This window comes from Neomonachus schauinslandi, chromosome 14 (assembly GCF_002201575.2).
Source record: "Neomonachus schauinslandi chromosome 14, ASM220157v2, whole genome shotgun sequence".
NCBI lineage: Eukaryota > Metazoa > Chordata > Mammalia > Carnivora > Phocidae > Neomonachus > Neomonachus schauinslandi.
The window spans coordinates 3,734,435-3,745,707 of record NC_058416.1 but is presented as its reverse complement, the minus strand read 5'-3'; the positions used below and the strand labels follow the sequence as shown (position 1 = coordinate 3,745,707).

Below are 11,273 nucleotides of genomic sequence, written 5' to 3'. Positions count from 1 at the left end.
TCTTAGGAGGGTTTCCTTGTGGAAGAGGCTGGGGTGGCTCTGTGTGGTTCTACCTGACACACGGGTAATAGCCACACTGGGGGTGTGGAGTTGTGCATGGAAGTCATAGCAGCTCAACCCAGGAACTTCCGGGTGTAGACTGGATGGCCTGAGGAGGAAGTCAGCCTGGGACGGAGTGTGGTCTGATGACACTCCACTCCGCTGGGGCCGGGGGAGGGAGAGCCGGAGGGAGCAAGCAGGGGCCAGCATAGTCATGTCTGTGCCGTTCCAGACCTGGAGAGGCCACCTCCGAGGGTGAGGGCCAGTGGGCCGGACAAACCCTAGTGGTGGGACAGGGGATTTCCCATCCTGGGTTCCCAGAGCCGAGACAGACGTCCTTTCTTTATTCCGCACGCACGGACGGGTGCCCAGTGCCGTGTAGACAGTGGGCAGCCCTGCCTCCATCCAGTGAGGGAGACAGACCAGCCGACAGGTGACACAGGGGACAGACCCAGAGTGATGGGCCTCCCAGGCTGAGCCAAATGGGTTCAGATAAAACCTTTCCTTGAGGGACACCCGGGTGGCTCAGTCGGTGAAGCGTCTGCCTTCGGCTCAGGTCATGATCCCGGGGTCCTGGGATCGAGCCCCGTGTTGGGCTCCCTGCTCCGCGGGGAGTCTGCTTCTCCCTCTGCCCGCCCCGCCCCCGCTAGTGCTCTCTTTCTCTTTCTTTAAAACAACAACAGCAACAACAACCCTTTCCTTGAACTTAGTTTTAATTACTTGCTAGGGCATGAATGTTGCTTTCACAGAAGTGGACAGACCGAGTCTAGTATGTGGCCTCCTCCTGCGGACCCTGGTTGGCGGAGCTGCCTGTGGGCTTGCCACTGGAGGTAGTTTGGGAGGCCCCGCCGGCCGGCGCCTGTGGGTTCGCTCCCGCACCTTCCCATGGACTCTGCCCTACCCAGACGCTTCAGAGCCTCAGATGCCCCCATCAGAATCCACAGAGGTGGACCTCGGGCCCCAGGCCCAGCTTGTGAAGAGGAGGCAAGGCCGCTTGGGGCCCTTGGCTGAGGACCTGAGCTTCGAACTTCAGAACCCTGGACCGTCCTAAACCTTTAATAATTATAGACAAATGAAGATGACATTCAACTTGGCAGTCATTTTTTTTTTTTTTTTTTAATTTTCTGAGCTTTTCCTTTTACAGGAGGGCCGTAGGATTGTCTGGAGCATAATCCAGATGCCAGTGTGTGTAGTTAAGCCTCCCGCACTAGTGGTTATTTTCCATGCTGGCGGGAAGGTACCAACTGTAATGGCCACATTTGTTCGTGGACGGCTCTTCTGTGTGGGATTCAGCTGTGAGCCACGTGAACGCTCATGCTCAGCTGGCTCGATACCAGCGCCAGGGGTGGGGATGGGCCCACGGTGTGTGCAGGGGTTCTGAAGGGTCCAGCTGGAGAGGCTGACCAAATGACCGAGTCGGTGGGATTCCCCGTGCGTGTGCGTGCTCATGCGTGTGTGTATGAGTGCTCATGCGTGTGCATGTGTGTGCGTGTGCGTGTGCATGGCTTACGCGCGTCCTCGGGGCACTGTGAGTGCTCATGCCCTAGAGTGCTCACCTCCGCCCCAGCCCGAAGCCGTCTGTTTGCGGGTGCTGGTACGCCCGTCTCTTCCTCCCGCGCCCGGCGTGCGCCCCTCTCCTTCTATCCTCCCGACCTTTCCTGAAGACGCGTGTGCTCTTTGCCGCATTCCCTTAGGATCGGGCTCTGATAACGTGATAATGAGTAATCGTATTTAATGAGACACCCCTCTCGCATCATAGCAGTGCATTTTTCTAGGGGCTTCCTGGAAAATATCTTAACCCCAAATTTCCCAAGGAGTGCATGGAACACGAGTTTGGCTCGTTGTCTCCTCAAAAACAAAAATTAAAAAATTTAAGCAAAATTATGTTGGTCAAATAAGTTAAGAGGTCATGTGTGCAGTTAGTTCCCCTTGGGAATTAACAAGATTGGTCACCTATTAAAGTATCTAAAATGTCCTGAAGTAAAAAAATCGGGTTTCATCTAACGATTTGTGTGCCCTCCAAACCTCTCTGTCTTGGGACACCTGTCAGTATCCTGGCGTTTCCTCTGGGAGGTGACGCCTTCAACCCCAGGAGTCGCTCTGCTGCGCACGTGTAGCCCGAGGTAGGCTGTCGGAGCGCATACATACTGGCCCTGTTAAAATTGAAAAAAAAGTTTTATTGTGGTAAAATATTCATCCCACAAAAGTTAATATTTTAACCATTTTCAAGTGGACAGTTCCGTGGCATTAAGCACGTTGACACTGTTGTGCCTCCATCCCCACCATCTGTCTGTGGAACTTTCTGTCTTCCCGGCTGAACCTGTGTCCCCGCGAACCACGACCTCCCCATCACCCTCCCTCAGCCCCCGCACACCCCACGCCGCTCTCTGTCCCTGCGAATGGGACTCCTTACCACAGGCGCTTCATCTACGTGGAATCCTACAGTACGTGCCCTTTCCTGTGTGGCTCCTCTCCCCGCAGTGCCCTCCAGCTTCATCCACGCTGTAGTGTGCGTCAGTTTCCCCACTTTTCAAGGCTGAATACTATTCCACCGTGTACCTACGCGTATTTGGTTCATCCATTCATTTGTCCACAGACACTTGGGCTGTTTCCACCTTTTGGCTCTTGTAAATAATGCTGCTTTGTACGACTGTGTGGTGTCCCCTGCAGGTGATGTCTGCGCTGTCCAGGCAGGGGGCCGAAGGTGCTATATTTTGTCCTTCTTTTTGGTGAAGACCAGAGTGTTTTTATCGCTGGCCTTTGAGGAGGCTCTTTATTTACGGAAACCACTATGCTACTGTCTGTGGGATATCTTGCCCTGCGAGTTGACAGGTCCCACCTGATGGGGAGGCATGTCGGACCCGCACGTCACTTAGGGAAGGAACAAGCTCCAGGAGGAGGTGGCCGGGCTCCCCCTCGGGCCCTGCTGCCCCGCTGTGTTGGCCAGACTGATGTTTTTAAGAAGGGGGCAGATACTGACACTTTAGTGGAGGCTCCTTTGCTGATAGTGTGTTCAGTTGGGAAGAGAGGGGATATCGTCCTGCTGGAAACCTTATTTCCGCAGGAGCTGAAGACTGGGTCATTCCAAAGCGGGGGGAGCCTTGCAGCCTGGGCGCTTGGCTGAGAAACATCTTTTTAAAGATCATCTAACTGCTGGGGAGGCCGCGTCCTTGAAGATGATTTATTTCTCCTCACTGTGTTTCATTTTTCTCTCCTAGCTTATGTTCCTGAGGAAGAACTGAAGGCAGCAGAAATAGATGAAGAGAACGTGGAGGAGGATGGGCTGTCTCTGGATATCCCGGAAAGCGACTACGTGTGCAATGAGGACGCGGAGATCAAGGAAGCTCAGAGCTACCAGAACTCCCCCGTCAGCACCGCGACGAACCAGGACGCTGGCTACGGGTCGCCCTTCAGTGAGAACAGCGACCAGCTAGTCCATTTCAAAAGCTCTTCCTCCAGAGAAGAGAAGGAGGATCCGCAGGGCCCAGACAGCGTCTCCTATCCCCAGGACAGCTTGGCACAAATCAAGGCTGTGTATGCAAACTTATTCTCCGAGTCCTGCTGGTCCAGCTTAGCTTTGGATTTGAAGAAGTCGGGTTCGACCACCAGCAACAACGATGCGGGCCAGAAGGAGAGCTCCACCCCCGCCCCCACGCCCCCCGCCAGCACGGCGGGCACCACGGGCACCACGGCCAGCACCCCCAGCTCCGGCTCCGGCTCGGGCTCCGGCACCAGTGGCAGCGGCGGCTCAGGGTATGACTGGCACCAGGCTGCCCTGGCCAAGACGCTGCAGCAGACGTCCTCGTACGGGCTGCTCCCCGAGCCCAGCCTCTTCAGCACCGTGCAGCTCTACAGGCAGAACAACAAACTGTACGGCTCGGTGTTCACGGGCGCCAGCAAGTTCCGCTGCAAGGACTGCAGCGCCGCGTACGACACGCTGGTGGAGCTGACCGTGCACATGAACGAGACGGGGCACTACCGTGACGACAACAGGGACAAGGACTCCGAGAAGACCAAGCGGTGGTCCAAGCCCAGGAAGCGCTCGCTGATGGAGATGGAAGGCAAGGAGGACGCCCAGAAGGTGCTCAAGTGCATGTACTGCGGCCACTCCTTCGAGTCCCTGCAGGACCTGAGCGTCCACATGATCAAGACAAAGCATTACCAGAAAGTGCCTCTGAAGGAGCCAGTGCCAGCCATCACCAAGCTGGTCCCTTCCACCAAGAAGCGCACCCTGCAGGACCTGGCGTCCCCGTGTTCCCCCGAGCCGGCGGGGCTCGCCGCCGACGCTGTGCTGAGCGAGTCGGCCAAGGACCAGAAGGCCGCCAACCCCTACGTGACGCCCAACAACCGCTACGGCTACCAGAATGGTGCCAGCTACACCTGGCAGTTCGAGGCCCGCAAGGCGCAGATCCTCAAGTGCATGGAGTGCGGGAGCTCACATGACACGCTGCAGCAACTCACCGCCCACATGATGGTCACTGGCCACTTCCTCAAAGTGACCACCTCGGCCTCCAAGAAGGGGAAGCAGCTGGTGCTGGACCCCGTGGTGGAAGAGAAGATCCAGTCCATACCTTTGCCCCCCACCACGCACACCCGGCTGCCCGCCTCCCACATCAAGAAGCAGCCCGACTCTCCTGCGGGTGCCACGCCCTCCGAGGACAAGAAGGAGCCTGAGAAGGACAAGGCACCGGCGGCCGGCGAGGCAGAGAAGAAGGTCAAGGAGGAGAGCGAGGACGCCCCCGAGAAGTTCGAGCCCACCGCCCTGTATCAGTACCTCCGCGAGGAGGACCTGGACGACAGCCCCAAGGGCGGGGTGGACATCCTGAAGTCCCTGGAGAACACGGTCTCCACGGCCATCAGCAAAGCGCAGAATGGCGCGCCCTCGTGGGGCGGCTACCCCAGCATCCATGCGGCCTACCAGCTGCCCGGAGTCGTGAAGCCGCTGCCTGCCGTGCAGAGCGTGCAGATGCAGCCGTCCTACGCGGGCGGCGTGAAGTCGCTGGCCTCGGAGCACAGCGCGCTGCTGCACTCCCCGGGGAGCCTCACGCCACCGCCGCACAAGAGCAACGTGTCGGCCATGGAGGAGCTGGTGGAGAAGGTCACCGGCAAGGTCAGCGTGAAGAAGGAGGAGCGGCCCGCCGAAAGGGAGAAGGGCTCTCCGGCCAAGGCTGTGTCCCCCGTGGCCAAAGAGAATAAAGACTTGCCGCGCGCGGAGGACGGCGGCGGCAAGGCACAGCAGAAGAAGGGCCCCGAGGCGGAGGCGGGGAAGGCCAAAAAGGAGGGTGTGCTGGACGGGCACACCCCAAACGGCACCGAGCCTCTGAAAGCCAAAGTCACCAACGGCTGTAATAACCTGGGGATCATCACGGACCACTCGCCGGAGCCCTCCTTCATCAACCCGCTGAGCGCGCTGCAGTCCATCATGAACACCCACCTGGGCAAAGTGTCCAAGCCCGTGAGCCCGTCGCTGGACCCTCTGGCCATGCTGTACAAGATCAGCAACAGCATGCTGGACAAGCCGGTCTACCCTGCCACCCCCATCAAGCAGGCGGACGCCATCGACCGCTATTACTACGACAATAGCGACCAGCCCATCGACCTGACCAAGTCCAAAAGCAAGCCCCTGGTTTCCAGCGCGGCTGACCCCGTGGCGTCGCCTCTCCGGGAGAGCGCCCTCCTGGACATCTCCGACATGGTGAAGAACCTCACGGGCCGGCTCACCCCCAAGTCCTCCACGCCCTCCACCGTGTCGGAGAAGTCCGACGCCGATGGCAGCAGCTTCGAGGAAGCGCTGGACGAGCTGTCACCTGTGCACAAGAGGAAGGGGCGACAGTCCAACTGGAACCCGCAGCACCTACTCATCCTGCAGGCCCAGTTCGCCTCGAGCCTGCGGGAGACGCCGGAGGGTAAGTACATCATGTCGGACCTGGGCCCTCAGGAGCGCGTGCACATCTCCAAGTTTACCGGGCTGTCCATGACCACCATCAGCCACTGGCTGGCCAACGTGAAGTATCAGCTGAGGAGGACAGGGGGTACCAAGTTCCTGAAGAACCTGGACACAGGGCATCCTGTTTTCTTTTGCAACGATTGTGCCTCTCAGTTCAGAACTGCTTCTACGTACATAAATCATCTAGAGACACACTTAGGCTTCAGCTTGAAGGATCTCTCCAAGCTGCCACTAAATCAGATTCAAGAACAGCAGAATGTTTCAAAAGTCCTGGCAAACAAAGCTTTGGGCCCGGTAGGGGCTGCCGAGGACGATGTGGGCTCCACATTCCAATGCAAGCTCTGCAACCGGACTTTTGCGAGCAAGCACGCAGTCAAACTGCACCTTAGTAAGACCCACGGCAAGTCCCCGGAGGATCACCTGATCTATGTGACGGAGCTGGAGAAACAATAGCGCCCAGGTATGCGAGGGACCGCGGCACATTGCACTACACATTGTCTTTGTACTGCACTAGGCCTGGCTGAGCCTCCGAAATCAGCCTTCCCTTTTGTTGCCGAGCTGGCTGTCTGGACCTTGGTTTTTCTTACACATATTTTGTAGTTATATTTATATGCTCTTTGTCCGATTGTGCATGTTATTTTTCTTTTTCCGTGAGTCAAAGTCTGACCTTTATTTTCAACATCTGTTCTTGATGTTAAGCTATCTTTTGTAGGAAATAGTGGGGCACACTACTCAGAGACATTTATTTAGCAGAAAAGAAAGACACAAATAACAATGATAAAAAGACATCCTAAAATTACAAAGTTGCCATGACAATAAAGGTCACAGAACCTGGTAGTGTCAAATTTAACCCTTTGAGGACTGCAATTGCATTTCTGTGCCTTTCACTCAAAAAAAAAAAAAAAGAAAAAAAGGCTTAAAGGCATTTCATTCAGATCAAAAGCTGTGTCAGACACAAAACTTATTTAATAATTAAAAAATGAGCTTTTATATGCAGAACTGGTTTGTGAAGGAAACATGCATGCAGCTGTTGGAAGATAGAAAGTTGTCTAGGACTCGTGGGGTTAGGAAGCCACAGTTTTTCACATTGAAGACAAAAAAAAAAAAAAAAAACCACGAAACAAAAAACCCACCACCACCACCACCAAACACCCCAGTTGCCACTATGCCCAAACCCTCTGGATGCTGAAAAAAAAATGCCACTTTCGGCAAAAAAAGTATGCAAGCTATTATTTAAAAATGTGTAAAAATGCTATTTCTTTTTTCCTGTAAAATACTGCGGTTTATAGTTATTTACAAATGTAAGCTTTGGTATAAGCTGACCTTTCTATAGCGTGCTACATTGGTAAATGAAAAAAACATGGGGCAGACGTTGGAGTCCTTTCCTTGTAAATTGCCAGCATCAGCTTAAACCCCCTATATGTTACATATCGTACCATTTTAATCTATTCAACTTTCTTTGTACCTTCTGGCTGTATGCTTTCTCTTTTAACTTTTTATATTGTCATTTTATATTAAATTTCTGTGTATATAATGTAAAACCACAATTTTTGAATAAAATTTAGTTCCTGCGCTTGATTTAAATAGAGAAATTTTACTGGCACCTGCTGCATCTTTCCAGATGCATGTATATCAGACAAAAATAAATAAATGAAAACAAAGCAAGCAATGCACTATTAATTATACATTTTGATGTTCTGTCATTAATATTGTACAGTACATTTTGGTTCACACAATTAAATCCACTGTTTTCTCAAATGTAAAATAAACCCACAAGCAGTTCTTGATTTACATAGATTGTCATGTCGTCATTATATTGCCTTCGAGAAGTTATTTCGGCAGCAAGAGGTATTGCTCATGCCATCAACCAACAAAACTTCTATTCAGAATCCTCGTTTCATGATTTGTGTGCCAACGTGCTTCATTCACATTGTAAGTATTGCATTTTTTTAAATGATAATTAAAATTGTTAACTCTGCTGGGTGCCCCGGATGACTGGGTTGAGCCACTGGAAGAACGATGGCCCTTCTCTATGGACATGGACCGAGGTGCTTCATTCGGAGGATCCTCGCCGACTGTTGGACGATGTTTACAGTTACCCGCAGTGTGAATCCAGGGCCGCAGTGAGGGGGTAGAAGGGTAGGTCTTGCTCTAAAGGCAAAGGGCCTGGGGGCCTTGGAACTAGTTCTGTGTTGCTCCAAAGAGGAAAGCCCGATTTCTGCACTTTGGACACTGCACGGCTTTGGAAAACTGAGCTGCTCTGTGCTTCCGTGTTGGGGACCCGTGTGCCTTGCGCGGGTCCCTCTGGAGCACCGAGGGGCTCCACCGAGGACACCCCCAGGACTCCCGGCGTGTGAGCGAGTGACTCCCGAGCCCTCAACTCCAGGGCGTACTGCTTCCGTCTGCATTGAGGGGAGCACCAACGTCAAGGCCCCCGGCCACTTTCCCCTCCAGAAGTACTTCCTGACATGAGCAGGAAAATGTCTTTTTCTACCTTTTGCTTCAATTTTCATAAAATTATATCCTGAGAAGGGTTAGAAGGCACGGCGCACCGCTCAGAAGCAGCAGAGCGCCGGCCAGGATGGCTCTGTTCCCGCTAATGACTGGAGGAGGGGCAGGTCTGGGCGGCACGTTGACACAGTCTTTGTGCTAATGCCCGGAGCGCCAGGGAGGCTTGCTACAGTTTTCCCCACTTTTTTCATTGGTAAATAGCTCTGTCCTTTAGGAGCTTCAGCCATTTAGACATTTCGGTTCAATTACTGGGCGATTACGTACTTTGGGCGCAAGGGGTGACAGAGAAGAATAACAATGAGGTCTATGCAGGAGCATGGGGTCTTTGCATAATCATCCCCTGAAGTCATATCTGTTTTACCACAGGCCCCCAGACACGTGGCTCTGCGGGTTCACCCTGTGGCAGGCGAATCAGAAGCACAGATGCAGTGGCGTGCAGGGGGGTCGGAGGCCCAAGCAGGGTCCGCTGGGTTCTGTCCCCGCAGGCAGCGGCTCAGACATTTGGAAGCTGCTCGCACTCGAGTCCTGACTGCTGGGGCTTGGGCACAGAATTCGGGTTTTCCTTTCTTATTTTCTTCTTTTTCTAATTCATAATCACACTGCTTTCTTGTCACACACCCCCCCCCCCCCCCCCGGTGTCATGGACCGGTGGATGGGGACTAAGTTATCTTGTTACTACTACTACTAAAATGGTGATCCTAGTTCCCTGTATGGGACGCTTCCTGGTGCCCGGGACTGTTCCGAGTTCTTCACACGCGTTACTGCATTCAGGCCTCACACCTGTGTGCAGAGGGTCCTGTCACTTGCACCCTTGCTTGCACATGAGGGGCCCAGCACAGCAACTGCCCAAGGTCACATGGCTTGTGATTGACAGGACTTGGGCCCAGCTCTCCATCTCTCCCTTTGATCTGCCCCAGGTGGGACCTGCCCCTGGTGCCTAGGTGAGGGTGTGGCAGTGAAGGGCTGGGCGTCTCTGGGATGGGGACTACAGGAGGGCTGAGTGGTCAGGTGATGCTGATGAACAGGCTGTGAGCAGCCACCCTGAGCAGCCTGCACTCCTCAGGTCACCTCCCACTACAGCCCACATCCAATCACAAAACGGGACAGCTCTGTCTTCTGTTGGATCTGAAAAGTAAGTGGAAATCATGTTTGTTTTGAGTGTGTAGCAAGTTCCGTTGAATACAGGTCTACACAGTAATACAAAAACTCGGTTTGTATAAATACAGATAGATTGACTAATCCTGGAAAGAGATTGGCTACCTCTGATTTGAGGGTTTCCTTACAGACATTTCTGTTCCTTCATCTGCGTTTGAATAAACGTGCCTACTTCTCCTTCATCTCCTGCGTCCCCGGAATGGACTCTGCACAGGGCATTGTGTTCTCTCCATTTCTCTGCGCTCCTCTCTTAATCCAGGGAGTAGGTCTGCATCTTCTGCAGCAGGAGGGCAAATGGCCCCAAGCAGCCAGAGAGAGCTGGCCACACACCCCCCAGCTGGCAGGGGGTTTTGGGGAGCTGGGGAGAAGGCACGTGACGTGGCCGTCCAGCATTTCCGTCTGGTTAGGCTAACATAGTCTGCATGCATTCACATTTGCAGCTTGAGCCTGGGGTATAATAACTAAGCCAATATTTTTTTTCCTGTTGGGACTTTTAAAAGTTTGAGATCTTCCGTAGAATGTGGTTTGGGTGAGGATGGTCCTTGTCATTTCGTCAATATTTAAAGAGATATAAAACCTGTAAAACAATGATAGACAATAGTTTAGGGGAAACAAGCTGTTAGGCACTGTGGGTGAAAAATGATTAAAAACTTTAAGATTTATGTCCCTGCATTCCTATGTTTGGTAATCTTTGAAAAGCTGTTGACATTAGTGTAGATCATGCCTAAACTTCTGAATTCTCAGAAACCTGTGCGTACACACAGGCTTCTTTTTTCCAAGGTGAAATTCTTTGTTATGCACTTTATTATTATTTCTCTGAAGGTGATGGGAACCACTGAAAGCCACTTACTGAATTGTAAACTTAAAAAACACCAAAAGGTGACATTTGGAGAGCATTTGTACTTTTTATGTAACTATATTCTTACAATAAGTCATTGCAGAAAACTTGCAACACAGAGAAAGAAATAAAAAGTAACTATTATCTTCATCTAAAGGAAAAATCACTGTTAGTATTTTAGCGCTAAATCTTTTCTCCGTGCTTCTAAAACACAGAGATCGTGCTCATACTTTTGTACTTTGCTTTCTTTACCTGATAGTAGATAATACATATTTTCCCATTTTATCAAAACTTTCTAATCTTACTGAGATGCTAGAATTTTAGAAAGCAACATTAGATTCCTCTCAAGTTCTCACTATTACAAATGAGTACAAAGACCACTCCACTCAATATTTCTGATTATTCTTTTTTTTTTTAAAGATTTATTTATTTATCTTAGAGAGCACAAGCATGGGCAGGGACAAAGGGAGAGGGAGAGAGAGAGAGAGAAGCAGACTCCCTCCTGAGTGTGGAGCCCGACAAGGAGCTTGATGCGGGGCTCGATCTCAGGACCCGAGATCATGACCTGAGCTGAAATCAAGAGATCGATGCTTAACTGACTGAGCCACCCAGGCACCCCTTGGATTATTCCTTTAGAACAAATACCTAGAACTGAGATTTCTGTACCACAGTGGGACTTTGTGCCCAAATTGTCCACAAGGGAGTCTGTACCAGCCCATAACTCCCATTACCAGGAGAAAGACCCTTTCTCCACATGGACCTTTCCTTTGTGAACACAAGGAT

The 11,273-nt window shown here is 52.1% G+C and overlaps 1 protein-coding gene across 1 annotated transcript; it reads left to right on the top strand.

Annotated features, from left to right (window-relative positions):
- Positions 1 to 253: 253 nt before the first annotated feature.
- Positions 254 to 7,103, top strand: TSHZ1 (teashirt zinc finger homeobox 1). The gene is made up of 2 exons (XM_021686255.2): positions 254 to 294; positions 3,181 to 7,103. Exons 1-2 carry the CDS (start codon positions 254 to 256, stop codon positions 6,437 to 6,439), a joined length of 3,300 nt encoding a protein of 1,099 aa, XP_021541930.1. The 3' UTR covers positions 6,440 to 7,103.
- The last annotated feature ends 4,170 nt before the right edge of the window (positions 7,104 to 11,273 follow it).

Excerpts from the sequence above, each read along its gene's own strand:
- TSHZ1 (XM_021686255.2), top strand. The coding sequence starts at position 254 with ATGTCTGTGCCGTTCCAGACCTGGAGAGGCCACCTCCGAGG. Across the intron at positions 295-3,180 it reads TGGAGAGGCCACCTCCGAGG|ATCATCTAACTGCTGGGGAG; the intron begins GTGAGGGCCAGT and ends ATCTTTTTAAAG.